Source organism: Sphaerodactylus townsendi, linkage group LG01 (genome assembly GCF_021028975.2).
Source record: "Sphaerodactylus townsendi isolate TG3544 linkage group LG01, MPM_Stown_v2.3, whole genome shotgun sequence".
Lineage (NCBI taxonomy): Eukaryota > Metazoa > Chordata > Lepidosauria > Squamata > Sphaerodactylidae > Sphaerodactylus > Sphaerodactylus townsendi.
Window position 1 is genome coordinate 7793528 of NC_059425.1, and position 22327 is coordinate 7815854.

General features: G+C 50.1%; 1 protein-coding gene across 1 annotated transcript in view; it reads right to left on the reverse strand.

Annotated features, from left to right (window-relative positions):
• Positions 1–22327, reverse strand: part of NUP210L (nucleoporin 210 like) — a 72974-nt gene that overhangs the window by 6742 nt on the left and 43905 nt on the right. The window contains exons 24-32 of the mRNA XM_048503428.1: positions 16950–17030; positions 15317–15448; positions 13648–13806; positions 11078–11169; positions 7687–7861; positions 6987–7162; positions 4285–4505; positions 1737–1873; positions 473–599 (exon numbers count right to left, since the gene is read on the reverse strand). Of these exons, the coding sequence (XP_048359385.1) occupies positions 473–599; positions 1737–1873; positions 4285–4505; positions 6987–7162; positions 7687–7861; positions 11078–11169; positions 13648–13806; positions 15317–15448; positions 16950–17030 (1300 nt within the window). The remainder of the gene's footprint in view (positions 1–472; positions 600–1736; positions 1874–4284; positions 4506–6986; positions 7163–7686; positions 7862–11077; positions 11170–13647; positions 13807–15316; positions 15449–16949; positions 17031–22327) is intronic.

Genomic DNA, 22327 nt, shown 5'->3' on the forward strand with positions numbered 1-22327 from the left:
CCCATGTGTCAGCACAGTTAGCTTTCCACTGTATCCTCAGCCTTCCCTGAATCTTAGAAACACTTGAGTTGGAGGGGACCTCAGGGGTCATCTAGTCCAACCCCTGCACAGTGCGGGGAATTCACAACTCCCCGCAACCCATTCCCAGTGATCCCTGATCCATGCCCAGAGGAACACGGCCTCCAGGATCCCATGCCAATTCCTTGCTGACCCCATCGGTGTAAGAAAGGTGGGTAACTCATGAAGCAGGTGAACATTTTTATTATTAAGAGGGAAGAAACAGACAACTTTTAAAAAGGAGCTGAGTTCGAAACCATCCCTTGGGGCTGCTGCAGCGCTTATTCAGGCCCTTTCTTTGCCTGCCTGATGGCTGTAGGTAGTTTTTAGAACTGTCCTCTACTCCCTTTTCCAGCATCAGCATTCAAGGCAGGAAAGGGATGGGGGGGGGCAGAGTGGCTGGGTTGGCCCCTACCTCGGAGAGTTGAACCTGTCTTGTTGGTGGCAATGAAAACCCGGAATTCAGAGGCATTAGGAGTGTTGGTTAGGTAGCTTTTGGGACCAAGGTGAAGGCTTAATCTTGAGAAGCCGCTGACGACAACCTAAAAACATAAGAACATAAGAAAGAGCCTTGCTGGATCAGACCAGAGCCCATCTAGTCCAGCTCTCTGCTACTCGCAGTGGCCCACCAGGTGCCTTTGGGAGCTCCCGTGCAGGATGTGAAAGCAACGGCCTTCTGCTGCTGCTGCTGCTGCTGCTCCCGAGCACCTGGTCTGCGAAGGCATTTGCAGTCTCAGATCAAGGAGGATCAAGATTGGTAGCCAGAGATCGACTTCTCCTCCATAAATCTGTCCAAGCCCCTTTTAAAGCTATTAAACCTGAAGGAAGCAAGAGGACTGTTTTGCATGTGGAGAGGTTTTGGCGCTTGGCCACTGTGGAGAGTGGGGAACTCATTTCCCAAAGGCAAATGGGAGCAGGCCTGATCGCAAGCAGAGTTTTGACTGGCTTTTATGGGTTTCCCAGGATGTGTGGCCACAGTCTCATAGTTTTAGCTCCTAATGGTTCATCTGCATCTTCAGAGACATGTCATGGTAAGATGTGTTTCTCTCTGGAGTGAGCGAGGTGTAATGGTTAGGAGCAGGTGCACTCTAATCTGGGGTGAGGTAGGTGGGGCTGAGAGAGTTCTGAGAGAACTGGGACTAGCCCAAAGTCACCCACCAGCAGGAATGTAAGAGTGTGGAAACACATCTGGCTCACCAGGTAAACCTCTGCCACTCAAGTGGAGGAGTGGGGAATCAAACCCGGTTCTCCAGATTAGAATCCACCTGCTCTTAACCACTACACCACGCTGGATGGGGAGACCACTGAGGAAGACTAGGGTCACTATGCAGAGGCAGGCAATGGCAAACCACCTCTGTTCTTCTCTTGCCTTGAAAACTATGTTCATGGACTACAATTCCCAGCAGCCCCTGCTAGCATGGGCTGATGGGAATTGAAGTCCATGAACACCTGGAGGGCCTGAGTTTGACACCTATGGAATCTGCAAGATCTCCACAAGACAGCTGTGACTTGTCAGCAGCTTTCTCAATCTTCAGTTCTCAGCCTCTCTTTTTTCCTGATACTTGGGTTGGGATGGGGGTGGGGAATGTTAGAAACCCCAGTCTATCCCCTTAGAAGCAGGCTACTTCTTATGGTCCACACAGAGCCCCTAGTTGACCCGTTGCTGCAGCAGAGCGTACCTCTCGGTAGGTTTTCACTACCCCAGGGATGTCGTGGAAGACCGTGGCTTTCCCAGCGTTCTTTGCAAACACCACTCCGGTTGCCGCATCTAACTTGAGGACGTCGTTGGGCGAGACCTGCCATGCCCCAGGCTCTCCTGATATACAAAAGCAAATAAAGAACAAGCCCCGCCCCCCTTCAATTTTCATTCTTTCTTCATTGCATTCCAAGGATCAACGAACCACGAGGCCTTTGTCTCTGGATGCCCCCGCTTTCGTAAGTGCTCTGAGTCTGGGGAGGTAGCTAGAAGAGGCGGAGCCATTTCTCTGGTGGCCCCTCACTCGAGCAATGCCATCCCCATGTCTATTAACCGTTTACACTGTTTACATTTGTATCCCGCCCTATCTCCGAAGACTCAAGGCAGCTCTCAACAGGCATACATAACAAACAACAGGCATGCATACAACATTTAAAAACGTCATAAATATAACAGTTTAAAAACAACAATTACAAAACAGATGGCGTAAAAACAGAGCCTAACGAAGTAGCACAGAAAGGAACGGATGCACGCACCGTAACCAAATGAGGTCCGGAGATGATTTAATAAAAGGGATGTCTGGCTGGCTTGGCAGAGAAAGTCTGGTGGATCAACTCTGTTTTACAGGCCCTGTGGAACTGAAACAGACTCCGCAGGGCCTGGATGTGAGCTCCCAAAGGCACCTGGTGGGCCACTGCGAGTAGCAGAGTGCTGGACTAGATGGACTCTGGTCTGATCCAGCAGGCTTGTTCTTATGTTCTTATGGATGTCACCAGAGGTGGGATCCAGCAGGTTCTCACAGGTTCCCGAGAGTAGGTTACTAAGTATTTGTGTGTGCCGAGAGGGGGTTACTAATTGGTGATTTTGCCACGTGATTTTTGCCTTAGTTACGCCCCTCCTCTCAGCAATAGCGCGCAGAACTTGAAGCAGTCTAGCAGGAGGTGCACCGGCGTGCGTGGCAGCCTGCGCGCATTCATTTTCCGCCCAAGGACCGGCACAGCGGCTTCGTCCTTGCCACAGCCGCGCCCAGGAATGCCCCACCCAGCCCGACTGGCGCTACGCCACAGTTTGAATCCCACCACCATGGGAACCTGTGTGATTTTTGGATCCCACCACTGGATGTCACCAGAAAGAGTGTTCCACCAGGCCAAGGCCAGGCCTGTGTCGAAGCCAGACGATCATCTCTGGGCCCAGGACCATCAACAAATTCCTCTCCACAGACCAGAGGGGTCTCCAAGGGCAATATGGGGAGAGGCAGTCACGGAGATATACAGGTCAAAGACTGCTACCAGCCTGAAAGGTTAATACCAAAACTTTTAAGACGATCCAGTACTCAACAGGCAGCCAGTGGAGATCTTTCAGGACATGCGTAATGTGTAATTTGACCAATGTTTACAAGTGATGTTTGTCAGCGTCTGGTTTAAGACTGTGTTACACCCCCTGGGCTACTGTAATCAGTCTTTAATACACTGGCTCGAGGTTGACTTTAAATCTGATGGCTTGTATGTTATATTTTAGATTGTTGATGTAGTAGCTTTGGAAAGTAGTCAAACTCAATGGGATTTACATCTGCATATACCTGCTTCAGAGGGCACTGTAAGCTCCCTGGTGATTCTGAGGTCAGAATCACAGGGTGGTATTTATTTTTTGCGAGTTAGCAGACTAAAAGAGTCCTCTCCCATACAAAACCACAAGACAGAGGCTTGTATTTCTGCAACTGAGACAGCCCCCCCAGTCGGAGTTCACACGGGGCAATTTTGAGGGTGGCTGAGTAAAGAGAAAGGCTTGCCAGAATGGGTTTTGGAGGGGTGGGCGTGACGGAGAATGCCCGGCATTCCAAAAGATGCTCTCTGGGATGTTCTTTTGTCCCCAAAATGCAGCTGATGTTTTTATTTGCCACGCTGGGCCCAAGACGCACCCCATTATGTTCAAAGGGGTTTTTAATAGCCACTATATAAGGAAAATGCCTTTCGTTCCCATCTCTCCTTGCCTGCGGCAAACCAGGGATGGGGAAATAACAAAATCTTTGTGCTGGGGGACAGGGTGGGAATCAGAAGCCCCGGGGAGGGAGGAAGTTTTATTTGAGCTGAGGCCTACAGGAGAAATAGAGCACAACTAAGTCGCAGGAAGGGCTTAGGTAGGAAGAGGCGGTGAGGGGGGGGTGGTGTGGTGTCTTATTGCCAGAAGAAGAGGTTGGATTTATATTCCCCTTTCTCTCTTGTAAGGAGACTCAAAGGGGCTTACAAGCTCCTCTCCCTTCCCCCCTCACAACAAACACCCTGTGTGGTGGGTGGGGCTGAGAGAGTGCCAAAGAACTGACGCCCAAAGTCACCCGGCTGGCATGTGTTGGAGTGCACAAGCGAATCTGGTTCCCCAGATAAGCCTCCATAACTCAAGTGGCAGAGGAAGGAATCAAACCCAGTTCTCCAGATTAGAGCGCACCTGCTCTGAACCACTACACCACGCTGGCTCTTATTTTGTCTGCCTTTAGTGAAGAGAGGCCATACTGGGCCAGAGACCACCCGACTGACCTTCTTGGCTGACGAGGGGTGTGCTGAAACACACCACGTCCCCCAGAGCAAGTGGCTCCAAGAGGTCCGGCTCGATGGCGTGCTCCACGGGGACAGGGATGTAATCTGCCATGCCGGGATGCTTCTCGTCCCAAACGCCCACCAGGGTCACGCCCCTGTTCACAGCTTGGGCGACGTACGTGTAGTTCTTGGTGCTGGGACGGATGAGGAGCAGGTCGTCTCTGAAGAGGAGAAAGGGGAATCTGTAAAAATAGGGCGACGGCTCCCGCACAAGGATCTTTGCCCAACACCATCACCGCAGAGATGGAGGAGCTTCACTGGTTCCTCTGAATTATGATAAATGCTGAAGAAGCGTTAATGCTCGATGTGAGCGACAGTCTTCCACTGCTGAATGATGGAGAATCAGTCTGCCCATGAAGCTAGACTCTCAGTCCAGGTTGTGAACATTTGAAAATTGCAGAGTTTGCAGAGGGCACAGTCACAATATATGCGACGACTGATCTGAGAAAGAACACTCAATGTGGTAATCTCTTTTGGGAGGTCAACTAATAGCTTAAAAGTGTATTGTCGAAGGGTTAGGGTTAGGGTTAGGAATGCCAGATCCTCTGACGATACCAGCCACAGATGCAGGCGAAACGTCAGGAGAGAATGCTGCTAGAACATGGCCATACAGCCCGGAAACCACACAGCACCCCAATAGCTTAAAAGGCTGTGACAAGGTTTTCGGCTTCACTGCATGTTTCCAACTAGGTGTATTTAGAATATTCTCTTGGCCTGATATAGACCTGTATGAAACTGAAGAAGTTATGACATCTGGTTGGTCCAATGCGATTTTGATTATGTGTTCCTGCACTTGGTGGCCCTCGGGGTCTTCCAACTCTATGATTCTAAAAGAACCTGTTCATGATTTGCAAAGCCCTCATGAGCTTCATTGGAGAAATTTAACTTCAGAGACTGCATGCAATGTTCCCTTTCCCTTCTAAAAGTACCGTAAAAGGGAAAGGGAACATTGCATACAGTCTTTGGAGTTACACCCCACCCCTAATGAATCTCATGCGAAACACTTAGGGGTAGATAGACAATAAATATTTTTCCCCACAAACATCACTGGGTTTGGGGGTTTTTGTTGCTTGGTGTGACCCTCACTTTTTTTTTCAACAAGAGCCACTTCTGATAAGTGAAAAACATCTCGTGCTACCAACTGCCACGGGTTGGAAATTAAGGATGTAAATAGAAGAAGAGTTTGGATTTATACCCCACCTTTCTCTCCTGTCAGGAGACTCAAGGTGGCTTACAAGCTCCTTTCCCTTCCTTTCCCCACAACAGATACCTTGTGAAGTACATGGGGCTGAGAGAGACCTGAGAGAACCGTGACTGGCCCAAGGTCACCCAGCAGGAATGCAGGAGTGCGGAAACACATCTGGTTCACCAGACAAGCCTCTGCCACTCAGATGGAGGGTGGGGAATCAAACCTGGTTCTCCAGATTAGAATCCACCTGCTCTTAAGCACTACACCAGGGGGACTGCCCTCAGTAGCCTGGAAATGAGCTGTAATTCCAGGGGTTCCCCAGGTCCCCCCTAGAGGCTGGCATCCATACCTGGGATGCAACCAAGCAAAAGCTGGTTTGGAGTTGATGATCTGATCTCTCCCTCACCTGCCCACCCAGGAAGTGTCTCAGGTGTTCCTGACTGGGCAGGCCAGCACAACAGGGATCAGAATACCAGCGCCTGGCTGGAAGCTGGCGTTCTGATTCTCCCGTGGTTGCGTTATGTGGGCTGAGAGCTACTCTTTAGGAGCCTACACGCTGCTGCCAGCTCCCAATCCAGGTTAGAGAGCCTTGCTGTTGGTGCTGATGGCCATCATTTCCAGGCACAGATCCTTCAAAGTTGTGGTCAGCCAACACTTTAGAGCAGTGATGGCGAACCTTTTCGAGACCGAGTGCCCAAATTGCAACCCAAAACCCGCTTATTTATCGCAAAGTGCCAACACGGCCATTTAACCTGAATACTGAGGTTTTACTTTAGAAAAAACAGTTGGCTCCGAGGTGTGCGTTACTTGGGAGTAAGCTTGGTGGTAGTTGGTAGCTTTGCTTTGAAGCAATTGTGCAATTCTTCCAATGGGTGAAGCAAACCCCATTGCCAGCATCCTTACTTCCAGGTAAAGGATTGCACTTTAGTTCTTCGTAGGAAAATCAGTGGGGTTTAACAGCACTTAACAGGGTTACCTACACTGCTTCCACAAAACTAGGTCTTAAGTTTAATCCTAATAATCAAGCCCAGCAACTCAGGCCAGCCTAGATGTGTGTGTGGGACTCTATTTGTGCGTGCCCACAAAGAGGGCTCTGAGTGCCACCTCTGGCACCCGTGCCATAGGTTCGCCACCACTGCTTTAGAGCTACCGAAAACAAGAGACATTGGTTGTTGTGGGTTTTCCGGGCTGTGTGGCCGTGGTCTGGTAGATCTTGTTCCTAACCTTTCATCTGCATCTGTGGCTGGCATCTTCAGAGGTGTTATCACAGAGAGAAGTCTGTTAACACACTGTGTCCAGTGTATAACAGTGTATATAACAGACTTCTCTGTGTGATACACCTCTGAAGATGCAAGAGACACTGTCCCGCAGCCGAGGGATGGCCCTGAAATCAAATCGTGCCTCCGGAACCCAGCCCAGCCTTTCTGCCCAGTGTGCCACTCTGGGGCCGTACCTGTTCAAGGCCAGGTAAAGCTGAGTGTTCTGCGTGTGGAATTTCTCCCCAGTGTTGTCATAGAACTGAACGGTGATGGTGAGGGTCATTCCCAAAGGAAAAGCATGCAGGGGAATCCTGCTGGCCGTGTAGAGCTTGGGAAGACTGCTCAGCCGCAAGTAGGACACGGGGGCCACCTGGAAAGTACAACAATATAGAACACAATATAATTCTTCTTCTTGTGCTATATTACCCTTGAGGGGGTCAGCACTTGCCAAATGGCTCGATTTTGGGCATTTTCAGGGGTGAGGTTGACAGAGCACAATATAATTAAAATCAATAAATATTTAAAATACGACAAATCCGACATTTACACCCAAGATGGCAAACTTAAAACCCCGCTATCCTATGGGAGGCCAGTGAAAATGTCAGCCTGGCTGGCCCCTAGAAAATGTCCAGCAGAAATGCTCTGTCTTGCAGGCCCTGCGGAAATAGCTCAGATCCCGCAGGGCCCTGATCTCGCTCGGGAGCCCCTTCCACCAGGTGGGGCCAGGACTGAAAAGGCCCCAGTCCTCGTTGAGGCCAGCCGGATTGGTTGGGCTAAGAGTATGTGACTGGTCACCCAAGGCAGAATGGGGATTCAGACCAGGGTCTCCCCTATCCTAGATGGACACTGCAGCTGTGTTGCTACTGAGCGCCCCCCTCTTCCCAGTGTCCTTACCCGCACTCCGGTGATGACAGTCTGGTTGACTCCGGAAGGTTCCAAGGAGGTAAGCTCCAGCACAGCAGTCCCTGTGACGGCTCCGGCTTTGAGCAGGCCGTGTATGTCTGCCTCAATGACAGAGGAATTGGGGTAACACTGGAGGAGATGAGAAGTCACAAAGGCTGCCCCGTCCCTGAATCGGAGAAGGAAAACTAAGAGTAAGCAGGCTCCTAGCATGAGCTGGGATGCTGGAACAAAGCACTTCCTGTCCCATGCTGGGATTTAGGAAGTGCTGATATTCTCCACCGGCTTACCTTCAAGAAGGAGGAGGAGGAAGAGGAAGAAAAGGAGGAGGAGTTAGGATTTATATCCCACCTTTCTCTCCTGTAAGAAGACTCAAGGTGCCTTACAAACTCCTTTCCCTTCCCCTCCCCTCCACAACAAACACCCTGTGCGGTGGGTGGGGCTGAGAGAGTTCAGAGAGAACTGTAACTAGCCCAAGGTCACCCAGCAGGAATGTAGGAATGCAGAAACACATCTGGTTCACCGGATGAGCCTCCACCACTCAGGTGGAGGAGTGGGGAATCAAACCCGGTTCTCCAGATTAGAGTGCACCTGCTCTTAACCACTACGCCACTGCTGCTGCTCTCCGAGTGACTTCAGGTTCTGAGCTAGGTACGCATTGGATTTTGAAATAAACCAGCAGGCGGTCCGGTTGGGATGCAGGGCTTTTCATGCAGAAGCCTCTGCAAGAATGATCAGTCAGGATTGTTTTGTTTATGTATCTAAGTAATTATACCCTGCCTTTCCTTTTGGCTCAAGTTGGCACAGAAATAATCGTTAAAATGTTACAGATTACAGGTTCATAATAAGGCCCGAGAGGAATGCCGAAAATATGCCGGGAAGAAACTAGCCAGGGACAATTCATCCCAAAAGAAAAAGCCAGCCAGCCTGATTACAAGGAAAATGTTAAACATAGTGGTCGTTCTTCAAACGACCCTTTTGAACTATACATGACAAATGTGAATGTAGGACTGGATCTCCTGAATGTGTAATGTAATTTCAGATGGCGATTGTTTGTGTGTGTGTGTTTGTGTGTGTGAGGCGGGGTGGGGGTGGGGATAAGGATCAAGGCTGGGGGACGGAGCCATCAAGCACAGTGTGCTGTATGACTTAGGCCCCTTCTGCACATGCAGAATGATGTACTTTCAATCTACTTTCTCTATGCCAGTGGTGGCGAACCTTTGGCACTCCAGATGTTATGGACTACAATTCCCATCAGCCCCTGCCAGCATGGCCAATTGGTTGTGCTGGCAGGGGCTGATGGGAATTGTAGTCCATAACATCTGGAGTGCCAAAGGTTCGCCACCACGGCTCTATGCTAATAGTAGAAGCCTTCGACCTAAAATGCGGGAGCTGGAGTACAGATTTTTGAAGGAGGACATTGAAGGTGGGCATCACAGAGACATGGTGGAATGAGGGGAACCAGTGGGATGCTGTTATCCCAGGTTACAGACTCTACAGAAGGTTTGCAACCTGCGGCTCTCCAGATGTTCATGAACTACAAATCCCATCAGCCCCAGATGTTCATGAACTACAAATCCCATCAGCCCAATTGGCCATGATGGCAGGGGCTGTAGTCCATGAACATCTGGAGAGCCGCAGGTTGCAAACCCCTGCTCTACAGGAAAGATAGGACAGGGTTTATTGGGGGTGGGGTTGCCCTCTACGTCAAAGAGAGCATAGTGCCACATAAAATAGACAATGCAAGGGGAGCTGATTCCCCTACAGAAGCACTGTAGATATCGATACCAGGTGTGAAGGATAGCCTAATAGGGATATATTATCGTCCCCCTGACCAAAGTGCACAAGAGGATTCTGAGATGGAAAAAGAAATTAGAGAGGCCAACAAAAGCAAAAATGTAGTGGTAATGGGTGATTTAAACTCTCCCCACATAAACTGGAAAAATGCATGTTCAGGTCATAGTAAGGAGAGAGCATTCCTGGATATGCTAAATGACTGTGGCTTTGAGCAGATGGTTGTGGAACCAACCAGGGGAGAGGTGATTTGTTCCCCTGCTCCAACACATGAAACCTGCTGGGTGACCTTGCGCAAATCACAGTTCTCTCAGAACTCTCCTAGCCCCACCTACCTCACCAGGTGTCTATTGTGGGGAAGGAGTTTGTAAGTTGCTTTGCGACTCCTTACAGTTGAGAAAAGTGGGGTATAAATTCAAACTCTTCTTCTTCTCTTCCTTAAAAGGCAACAACAACCAGAGTGTGAGATGCGTGACTCGGTGCAACAGGAGATACTCTCAGAGCCATTGTTGGCAGCAGGTGTTGCCCAGTTGGTGATCAGCAACTATGGGGCATGAGGGAAAATGGCGGTACCACTGAGTGCAGACTGAACTGTTTCAGATCTGGTTCGCTGTGGGGGTTTTCCTGACCTCCTGGGGAGCAAACTGAAGGAACAGGGAGGGCTTAGAAGAAGAAGAAGAGTTTGGATTCATACTCCACCTTTCTCTCCTGTAAGGAGACTCAAGGTGGCTTACAAGCTCCTTTCCCTTCCTCTCCCCACAACAGACGCCTTGTGAGGTAGGTGGGGCTGAGAGAGTTCAGAGAGAACAATGACTAGCCCAAGGTCACCCAGCAGGTTTCATGTGTAGGAGTGCGGAAACACATCTGGTTCACCAGATAAGCCTCTGCCACTCAGGTGGAGGAGTGGGGAATCAAACCCAGCTCTCCAGATTAGAATCCACCTGCAGGAGTGGCGTAGTGGCTAAGAGCAGGTGCACTCTGATCTGGAATAACTGGGTTTGATTCCCAGCTCTGCCGCTTGAGTTGTGGAGGCTTATCTGAGGAATTCAGATTAGCCTGTACATCCCCACACATGCCAGCTGGGTGACCTTGGGCTAGTCACAGCTTCTCGGAGCTCTCTCAGCCCCACCCACCTCACAGGGTGTTTGTTGTGAGGGGGGAAGGGCAAGGAGATTGTAAGCCCCTTTGAGTCTCCTGCAGGAGAGAAAGGGGGGATATAAATCCAAACTCCTCCTCCTCCTCCTCCTCCTCCTCCTCCTCCTCTTCTTCTTCTTCTTCTTCTTCTTCTTCTTCTTCTTCTTCTTCTTCTTCTTCTTCTTCTTCTTCTTCTTCTTCTTCTTCTTCTTCTTCTTCTTCTTCTTCTCCTCCTCCTCCTCCTCCTCCTCCTCCTCCTCCTCCTCCTCCTCCTCCTCCTCCTCCTCCTCTTAACCACTACACCCTGCTGGCTCTGTTCGTTCACACCAGTCATAACCAATTGGAGGAAAAAGTGAGACTTTACTGCAAAATAGCTTCTCTTTCTTGGGTGAAAACGCAGTCTTGTTCTGCCTGATTTCTGCCCACTTCCCGCTCCCGCCAAATGTACTCTTAATACCTGCTCGTGAGCAGCCTGAGCTGTGAATTCATGGACATCAGGATTTGTTCTGTGGGACACTCTGGGGAGAAGAGGCGGAGCTTGTCGAACACCTGTAAGGACAGAGGGAAGGGAAGGAACAGACACCTCCGTTTTCACATTCACGGCTCAGGTGATCCAGTGAAAAGAAGCTTGGTCAGGCTCCTCTGTCTTTAACAGTACCATAGGATAGGGGGCTTCCCTCACCAGTGCCGGAGAAGCTGCGGCTCCCAGCACCCCCTCTTCTAAGCCACTGTGAAAAGCACGAGAACCCTTTTTATATTTCACAACTTTTTTTCCATTTTTGTCACCCTACCGAGTTATTCCTAATCTGAAGCATTTGCAAAGGGTGGAGCAGATATATGTTTTGTGCTTGTGATGGACAGCAACAAAACACCAAGACAAGGTGGTGGCAGGGGCAGAGGTGGGGGATGCTCTGCAGTCAAAAAAGCCACACAACACAGGCAAGGGTAGCAAGAAGATGGAAGCCAGATGACATTGACCTGGGGCAGTGATGGCGAACCTTTTTGAGACCAAGTGCCCAAACTGCAACCCAAAACCCACCTATCTATTGCAAAGTGCCGACACGGCAATTTAACCTGAATACTGAGGTTTTCGTTTTTTAAAAAATGGTTGGGTCCGAGGTGTGCGTTACTCGGGAGTAAGCTTGGTGGTAGTCGGTGGCTTTGCTTTGAAGCAACCATGCAACTCCTCGAACGGGTGAATCACTACCCTAGGAGGGTTTACTCAGAAGCAAGCCCCATTGCCAGCAACCGAGCTTACTCCCAGGTAAAGGATCGCACTTTAGTTCTTCGCATGAAAATCAGTGGGGTTTAACCGTGCTTAACAGGGTTATCTATACTGCTTCCCCAAAACTAGGTCTTAGGTTTAATGCTAATAATTGAGCCCAGCGGCCCAGGCCAGCCTAGATGTGTGTGTGTGTGGGGGGGCAATTCCCCCCCACATGACGAACTCTATTTGTGCGTGCCCACAGAGAGGGCTCTGAGTGCCACCTCTGGCACCCGTGCCATAGGTTCACCACCACTGACCTGGGGAGTCCCCTCTTCTACTTGTCCCACTAATCACACTTCCACTGATGCAGGAGGCTCCTGCCGGCATCCTTCCTTGGGTCACCCTCCTCGAAGCTGCTCCTATTGTGTGGCTTTTTGGGTCCTCCTTGTTGCAGCTGCCCATGTTGCATGGATTTTGGCCCCTCCTCCTCAGTGTAGCTGCCCCCGTTGCCTGGCCTTCTGGATGCCCCTCAGCATTGCCATTTCAGGGCCCAGACGAGAAGGCAAGAAGGATCCACCTGTGTGTCCCTCTCCACCAGCAGCACGCAGGATCCAACTCAATTGCTTCAAACCGTGTTGCTGCCAGACCTCAGAAGGATCTTCTCCGCAAGCAAAATACAAATTGGTGTTTTCATAAGGTGATTTCTTTAATTGCTAAGCATATAGTGCACTGTTGAGAACACAACGAAGTGGTCCTCCGCTCAAGCAGGTAAGGGGGAAGAGTTCAAAAGGTGTAGCTGAGTATAGGGGGTGGGGGGTGGAAAGATGGGTAGGGCTGGGAGCAGGTGTACCGCTAATGGGGACATGGGGTATCCCATGTCCCCGGGCGCACACCGTTCCATCATGCCTGGCACCCCCCCATATGACGAAATGGCATGCGCCCAGGCCACCCATCACCTCCCCGCGCCACCCTCCCAGCCTCCCTGCAGGCCAGCTTCTGCCCTCCCCAGCACTTAGGGAAGGCAGGAGCCAGCCTGAAGGGAGGGCAGGTGGGGGGGAGGGCTTGGTTGCGGACGGCTCAGGAGCCAGACTGCTGTGGTGGTGCCCATCCAAGCGGCCCCCTTGAGCCCCGCCCTTCCCCAGCCTCCCTGCTGGCTCCCGTAAGTGGGTCACGGGGGGGGGCACAGTGAGCTGGGAGGTGGGGGCGGCCAGGAGAAGGTGTTCATGCCTCTAGGCACCATGTAGGCCCGGTACACCACTGGCTGGGAGGAACTGCAGTGCAGGGAACTGGAACATAAGATGCAGAAATACACACATATGATGCATAATAGCACACTCCTATACAGAGTTGCTCCAGTCTAAGCGCACTGATATCAACAAGTTAGGCATAATTAGCGGAACAAAGATCAGTGCCTTCACATGCTGATGTCAGCACATTAAATCACTGCTGAAAGCACAGGTGGAAGGTCTGGATTCAAAAACCGAGAATCCAAATCTGGGCTAGGAACAAAGTAAGGCCGAACTTGGTGGGAAAAGAGGCGTGCAAGAAGAGAAGGACAGACGTCTGGGACTATGTGGAAGAGGCGGAGGCTGGTGCCGTCTTCCGGACAGGACCAAACTGCAAATCTGAAATGACAGACGGGTTGAATTCCCTGCTCAGCGACAAGGATCTCTGGACACAACCTACCTCACTGGGTTGTAACGATGGTAAAATGAACCCAGTACATGATTTTCTGAACCTTTTGGAAGAAGAGCAGAGTAGGGAGGTGATGGATTAACCAAAGTGCTTGGAGAAGTCTGGGGGGCGGGGGTGGGGCATACCAGTATTTGCACTTCGTCTGAGAGCTCGGTGAGATTCCCTTCAAACTGCCTGGTGTTCGCATCCACAGTATTCACCGTCACTTTGACGCTTGTTCGCCCTGCGGTCTTTGTGTGCACGACCATAGCAAAGTTGTGTTCCGGAGCAAGTTGAACGGAAGCCTGGCGGAGAAAGGAGAGATTTTGCAATTTACCCGAGAACCCCCTTTCTCCTGCTTCAGAACGTCTGCGGATACAGAAGGGGGCATCCGGCAGATTTTTTTCCTGCCGGGTTTGTAGCCGACAAGGTTGCAAGGTTGACATTCGTGCCTTTGCAAGGGATTAAACAGGTTTCCTTTGGGGCTCGCAAACTGGACAATCAGACAAAGTTACGCTTGGAGGAATGCCCCCACAAGTGTCAAAAAGTTGTTTTAATTAAGTTTCCAATCAATCAGAAGCCTTTATTGAAGTGAACATTGAGTCCCTGGCTTTTGCAAAGCCAGTTCTAGCCCGTTCCCGAAAATCCCTTAGCTTTATTTTCTCTACTGGCCACTCCCTCCACCCCGCCCCTTTTTCTTTTAATTGTATCATTTGAATTTTGCAGTTTATAATAATTCCTTCTTCACACCTTTTCAAACAATATATTTCCCCCCTTTTTTCCCTCCCCCGTTCCATCTTCTTCATAGTTTTGTCACACAAACAGCAGTAAGTTCATTCTCTGTAGCCTCTTCTCCCATATTTCTTCGTCGACTCGAGCTTCTTTCATCCAGTCCACGTATATTATCCATATCTTCAAAATTTCATTCTGTTTATCTTGCCATGTCTTACTTTTGGTTAATATATCAAAAATATCAAGTGTCACTTGTTCCCAGATATATTCTAGCCATTTCTGAAATGTCCCTTTTTTCTTTTCTTTCCAGCCCAAGGCTATTGTTGCATGGGCTGCTTTAATCATTATTTTATACATATAGCTATATTTTTATCCACCCTTCTGTCCTCCATTACACCCATGAACATTAAGTCATTATTTAAATCAATATTAATCTCCACCAGTTTCTTGATATATAACAATACCATTGTCCAAAAATTTTTCACTTCTGCATATTCTATCCACATATGGCTATAATATGTCTCTTGGTCTCCACAGTGCCAGCATTTGGAACTAAGTCCTTTTTATCATATATGCTAGTTGTTTTGGTGTTCTGTACCATTTTAATATCACTTTTCTTTCTAACTCCATACATTTCTCGATCTTTATATTTTTCCAACTGTCTATTAATTTTATCAGTATTACCAATGTCTAGAAATCCTTCCTTCTCCCATTTTTGATTCAATGTTCTTATCATGAATTCCTTTCCACCCCACCCCTTACCCCCCAAGCAAAGCAAAAGCAGGAAAAGTGGAGGAAAATGAAAGTCCATTCCCAAGGGCTAGGCTAGGGAAAGATAGAGAGCCATCTGGCCACCCCCACACACCCTTCGCAGGGAGGGCCAAAGATGCCACTGTTATCTACGTTTGCTAGCACAGAGAGAAATAAGAAATGAATGGAAAGATTCAGCAACTGTGAGACTTAAGCATTCCCCCACCCCCACCCCACTGACACACAGCCACACAGTCTGGAAAACCCACAACAGCCTGTCCCTATAAACCTCTTGGTTGAAATGATGTTGTCATGCAAAGGACGGCTCTGTACCTCTGAGTGTCTGGGAAGAAAGTCCAAGACATCCCGTTTGCTCATAGTCCAGTGGAATGTCAGCCCTGGGTCGGCGTTCCCGAAAGAGAAGGGGGTCAGAGTACTGGTCAGGCCCACAACGTACACTGGCATCTGCAAAGACAATGTGGAGTCACATTCTTGTGGTTTTAGCATCCTGGTGTTTACTGTGACGTGGATAGAACAGGTGCGTTAGGGGTCATCAAGTTGCTTCCAACTCATGGCAACCCTATGAATTAATGGGCTCCAAAACATCATATCGTCAACAACCTTGTTCAAGTCTTGCAAGCTGGTTTGGATCATTGCAAACTGAGGGCCACGGCTTCCTTTACTGCATCACTCCATCTCATGTTGGGAGCAGCAGTGGCGTAGGAGGTTAAGAGCTCGTGTATCTAATCTGGAGGAACCGGGTTTGATTCTCCGCTCTGCCGCCTAAGCTGTGGAGGCTTATCTGGGGAATTCAGATTAGCCTGTACACTCCCACACACGCCAGCTGGGTGACCTTGGGCTAGTCACAGCTTCTCAGAGCTTTCTCAGCCCCACCCACCTCACAGGGTGTTTGTTGTGGTGGGGGAAGGGCAAGGAGATTGTAACCCCCTTTGAGTCTCCTACAGGAGAGAAAGGGGGGATATAAATCCAAACTCTTCTTCTTCTTCCTCTTTTCTTGCAGCCCTCAACTTTTCCTAGCGTTATTGTCTTTTCCAGTGAGACGTCTTCTCAGTGACATGAATTATCACCAGGGGGAAAATGTTCTGCGTTGGGGTGGGATCCTTGGTAGGGGCAGAGGGAAGGTCAGGACCACCCACAATCTCCTCTCTGATCAATTTACGAGACCTAAATTCATGGCCGGATCCAGTGCCCTCACCTGGATGATCCAAACCAGCTCGATCTCATCAGATCTGAGAAGCTAAACAGGGTCAGCCCTGGTTAGTACTCAGATGGGAGACCATCAAGGAAGTCTATGGTCACTACATAGAGGCAGGCAATGGCTAAACCACCTCTGTTAATTGCTGGCCTGGAAAATCCCAAGAGGGGGTCGTCATAAGTCACTTGGGACTTGAATGGTTTTGCCTTGACCTGGATGGCCCAGGCTAGCCAAATCTGATCAGATCTCAGAAGCTAAGTCCCTGGTTTACACCTGGTTTTACACCTGGTTTTACACCTGAGTTTGTACCTCCAAGGAAGTCCAAGAGGCAGAGGCAGACAATGGCAAACCACCTCTGTTCATCTCTTGCTTTGAAAACCCTCTGGGGTTGGCTGCAACTTAACAGCACTTTACATACACATGCACTTATCAGTGGCAGGTAAACAGCGACTGCTCAGGATATGGAGAAAAGGTCTGGGAAAGGACAAGATCCAAAGGCACAGTGGTTCACAAGAACATGAGAAAAAGCCTGTGGGAACAGACCAGAGTCTATCTAGGCCAGCACTCTGCTACTCACAGTGGCCCACCAGATGCCTTTGGGAGCTCACATGCAGGATGTGAAAGCAACGGCCTGCTGCTGCTGCTGCTCCCTGGTCTGCTAAGGCCTTTGCAATCTCAGATCAGGGAGGGTCAAGATTGGTAGCCATAGATCGACTTCTCCATAAGACAGGTGTGACACGGGAGACTCACCTCGGTGCCTGTGATGAGCCTGGTGGCAGGAGCGTAAATCCTTATTGCTTTCAGCTGAACCACTTCTAGGTCCACCTGATCCTGGGGAGGCAAGGCAAAGAAAGGCGCTGAGATGGGAATGAAATGAATGAACCGCAGGAGGGAAGAACGTGCATCTCACAGGCTGCCCAGGTCAGGACAGCTGGAATAGGCTGCACAATATGTCATTTGGAGTTATAGAAGAAGAGTTTGGATTTATATCCCCTTTCTCTCCTGTAAGGAGACTCAAAGGGGCTTACAAGCTCCTTTCTCTTCCAACTCCCCAAACAACAAACAGCCTGTGAGGTGGGTTCGGCTGAGAGAGCTCCAAAGAACTGTGACTGTAAGGAATTCCATAGAAGCAGAAATAAAAGGCTTTTTGGGTGTAAAAGTCCGTTTATTAAGACATCTTAGAAAGCTCACATACACGTAGTGGCAGGAATGACTCTTCCCGCCAGAGGCACAGGTTATAACACCATTCACCCCATCCCCCCTTCCTGCTTCCCATGGGAACGGAGTCCTCATCTCCCGCGCAAAGATAATGTCTCCGCCGAAGAAGCTGGCCCATCGCCCGGGCTGTGGAATGCACTCAAGGTTACTTCACCATCAACACCATTGAATCCTTCATTGACACCCCCCCTGCCCTGAAGAAGGTTAATCCCAGGCTTCTTATGAAAGGCGCGGTTAGCAGAAATGGCGGTGGGGGCTTCAATATTCCTCGGAATGTCCGCATTGATTATACCCGGTAGTGAATATCCCACCCAAGAGACCAAATATTGCAAGCGCTACGATTAAAGCCGGAGTCCGGTGATAGCGTCACTTCAGAAAGTGCCAGACCATCAATAATAGTCGGGTGGGGCCTCTCCGGCATGGTCGCAAGCCAGGCATCGGAAGCGGGAGCCTCCTTGAGCATGCTGGAATGTGGAAGACAGGATGCAATGTTACTAAGCAGAGTTAGCAGCGACCTAAGCTGGCAGTGACATCATTAATCACTTTAGTAATCTGAAAAGGTCCCAATAAATCTCTTGCACAGTTTAAATATTTATGCACGCCTTCTGAGATTTTTTGTAGATAAATACACCCAAGAGCCCACACGCAGAGGAAAATCTGATGTAAGCTTATCCGCTTGCAGCTTTTGGGAGTCCTTCGCTTGTTGTATGTCTGGACCGTCTTCCATCCCTCGGCTAGGGATGAAATCCATTGTTGAAATTCTGGTGGGTCCAAAAGCCGTCGCTGGTAGTTGTGGCAACGGCGGGGAGGAGCGACCAGACACAATTTCAAAGGGGGTTTCTTTTGTACTACTATGAACCGCATTGTTGTAGGCGTACACCGCGAACGGAATAAGCTCGCGACCAATTGTCTTGGGTGGTAGTTGGTGTAACAACGTGAAATACCGCTCTAGGGGTTCTGTTCGTTCTCTCCGCCTCGCCGCCACTTTGAACGAAGCAGGGGGCGGCGAAGCCGGGCTGGCCCCCAACAACCCCAAAAACGCTTTCCAGAACTTTGAGATGAATTAGTTGCTGCGGTCGGAGACCACCTTAACGGGGGCGGAATGGAGACGGTAAACATGTTGAATAAACAACAGCCGCGGCCAACTTAGGAGCGGAGGGGACAGCTAATACGGAATAAAATGGGCTTGCTTTTAGAAAATAAGTCTACCACCACCCACAAAACCGTGTTGCCATGACTTTCGGGCAAATCTCAATAAAAATCCATGGAGATGACTTCCCCAAGGGCGGGAGGCCACCGGGAGAGGTTTCAATAGCCCATGGGGCTTTCCCGGGATGGTTTTGGCTTCTGCACAAACCTAGAGCAGCCTTTGCAATGGCGTCTTCATCGTCTTTATACATTACTAACAGAACTGCTCATGGCTAAATGCAGAGAGTTTTCAAAAAGCCAAAATGTCCAGCCGAACGGGCATCGTAAGTAAAGCTTCAAGAACCTGCTTATGAGGGGAGGACGCACTTACCAACATTCCCCCCTCCGCCAAACTCCATTCTCCAAACGCAACTGGGAGTCACTTTCTTCCGCTGGAGGCTCAGGCAGCTCCTGCCTCCTCAAGTTCCCCGCGAGGAAAGGAGATCGAGACTAGGAATGGGGGGTGGAGGAGGAGAGAACGCTTTTTTTGAGAACTGGTGACAGCCAACCCCAACTGGGAGGGGGAAAGCAATCGCGCGTGGAATGTCTCTTCGCAGGCTCCACTCCCCTCCTCGGGTAGGCGCTGGTGAGCCGCTGCCAGCCAGTTTATTGGTTTTCCCAGGGAAAAAATGGACTGTAAAAGCAGAAACGCAGAAAAGAAATCGGCCCAACGAAGTTGTTTTATGGACATCTTTGAGGGGGGTGGAAAGAGCTGCCAGGTTTTTATGATCCGACCAAACCTGAAAGGGGTGTTTAGCCCCCTCCAGCCAGTGGCGTCAAGTGGAGAGTGCTACTTTGATGGCCGCAGTCTCTTTATCTCCCACAGTCCAGTTGAGTTCGAAGCACCAGAGAATTTTGTATCGTATCGAAGCTGGAACACGGAACCAGCCTACCATCTTTATTTTTTCTGCAACAGGGCTGCCCCCTGCTTTGTCCGAGGCATCCACGCGAACCACAAAACCGGGAGATCTGGGTCAGGGCGTTTTAGGATAGGTTCGGGTGGTAAACGCAGATTTTAAGAGTTGAAAGGTTGTTTGACATTCTTCAGACCAGGAAAGGGGGGCCCCGGGCTTACGGACAGTGGATCTTTACCCCTTAGTGCGTAAGAGGTTCGTGAGAGAGAGAGTCAGTTTCAGCTTAATTGGGGTATAAAGTCAATGATAGAAATTAGCAAAACCAAGAAAAGATCTGGAGTTCTTTATGTCATTGGTGGGGGTATAGGCCATTGGAGGACCGCGCCAATTTTAGCAGGATCCATTTTCAAGCCCTCGGCTGCGAGATCCGGTAACCCAAATAGTCAATGGAGGTCTGATGAAAACAGCATTTGGAGAGTTTGGCAAAGAGAGAGTTGCTAAGCAAGCGTTTCATCACCTCTCGAAATCAATATTTCATGCTCTTTCATGGCTTGTGAGTAAATTAAAACGCCATCTAAGTATACAACAACTCCCTTTGTACAATAAATCATGGAGAACTTCGTTGATAAGGGCCATAAAAGCCCCTGGGCCCCACTCCTAACCCCATCGGCATTATTAAGTATTCAAACTGTCCAAACTTTGTGTTAAACGCAGTCAGGGTGTTCATAGCCTTCAGCAATTCTGACTCTCTAGTAAGCTTCTCTCTAGTCCAATTTAGTAAAAATGCGTCCTTTGCCGATTGCATCTAAAAGGTCCCTGATCAAAGGCAAAGGATATTTATTGGACAGGAGAGATCGCGATTGAGACCTCGATAATCTGTGCAAAAGCCGTAGTTAGACCCATCTTTCTTTTTTACAAAACAAAACGGAGCAGCCGTGTGTGTGTTTCAGGTAGCCCGCCGTATGAACCCTACGCGTGCAAGGTTCTTGTCCAAGAAGGCACGAAGTTCCTTCTCCTCATTGGGACTCATGCGCGTAGATCTCCACCTTTTGGGTAGTTGCTTCCCTGGTTGTATATAACAATTTTACAGTCAGTGTCTCTGTGGGGTGGCATAACTGATCGAGATTCCCGTTCCTGAAAAAACTTCTGGCTAGATCATGATAAGTGCGGCGGTGCAGGTGGGATTGCCAATAGAATCGGCGAGCAATTCGCTGGAAGCAGCCAGGGAGGGGGGAGTGTCAGGAGACGCTGGGTTTTCTCCCCAATTCATGTGTTCACCACCGCGAGGGAGGGTCAGTGAATTCTGAAATGATCCTGCTTCTTTCCAAAATGAACTTTGGTTCATGTAACAATAGCCAAGGCATGCCCGCAAAACTATGGAGAGTGTATTGACACTGGCGCTAAAATAAAATCCAATTTCTTCTCCCAAATGGTCGGGCGCGAACGTGAGGAGTGAACCGGGCTGTGTTTTGTAACTGGGCCGGTCCTTCGCTCCCCGAGGGGGCTGCCGCCCATTTGCGGGTGAATGGTATGGGCTTAGCCAGGGAATTTGGTCCAGACCTAGCTCCTCTGCCACCTGGGGTCGCATTAAGTGCAGTGGGAGCAGCCGGAATCGGGCCAAGGGCCGAAGGCTTATACGCGAAAGTGCTGTTTAGCGGGTTGGCCAGAAATGCTTGAACAGGGTAATGGGAGCGCTGCCTTCACTCACCGCCAGCCAGGGGAGTCGGGCCCATGTCCATGGGGGGGCTGAAGAAAGGCAAACAGCTGCTTCCCCCTCCTCTGGGTCGCCGATGACCGCTTTAGACGAAGCCTGTAGGGAGGCGCCCTGACTCTGGGCGCGGGTGGTTTGGCAGACGGAGTGCCGGAGCTGGAGCTGTTGGTTTTGTTTCTTGGGACAGTTGGCTGCCAGGGATGACCTGGCCCTCCTCGCAGTAAAAGACATCAACTCCCAGTCGGGCGACGGGCGCTCAGAGGTGGTTTCGGTCAGGGGCTGCTGGGCTTGACTTGGTGGACACAGTAGTGGTTTTAAGCGGCTGCCTCCCGCACGAAATATTCCAAATCGAGATCGCTTCACTTGGGGACCCCCAACTGGATCCAATCTGCAATAGTATCGGTAGGGAACCCCGAATTAAAACACCGCTTTCAATCGAAGCCATTGGCTGGTCCACAGTATATCCGGGAGAAGTATTTCTCGATTTCTTATGCCGCTCAGGCCACCTCTCATAGGAGGAAGTTTTCCAGCAGCCGCCGCATCTGAAATTCACACGGCAGCAAATTTCTGCAAACGGGCTGTTGCCTTTGCTGGATGGTGGTTTTGATGAAAGCGGATAGCTTCCATTCTCCTCGGGCGCTTCGATCTTTGAAAGCGCATTTTAAGGCTTTGAGGAATGCGGCACTGGGTGCGCGAGAGTCTTCATCCTGCAAATCCAAAAGAGTCACGTAACCAGCACGGGTTGCTGCCCCATCCAGGACTGGAGCCGATGTCCTCGTGATTTTTTCGCCGCCAGACCGGGTATAAATCATCATAGTCTTCCAAGTGGGCATTGAGTTGCAAAATGAAGTAGGAAGTTTGGAAGCCGTCCCATCAAAATCGTGGCTGGTATCGGGGCCGCATAGCTAGCCCCGCTCAACGCTCTTTTGGCTTCGCTGGGGAGGTGGTTGGCGCTGGCTGAGCAGGTTGGGCAGGCAGCTGTTGCACATGGGCTGAATCGGGGGCGCTACGCAGTACGCTGGCGCTTTGGGTGGCAGGACCCAGGCACGCGGGCCCCCCTGGCACCGGGCGCGGATCAGTAACAGCATAGACTCCAACTTCTGGGGCTTCCTGGTCTGCTGCCTCCTTAAAGTTCCCTCTCCAACGCAGCTTTCAGC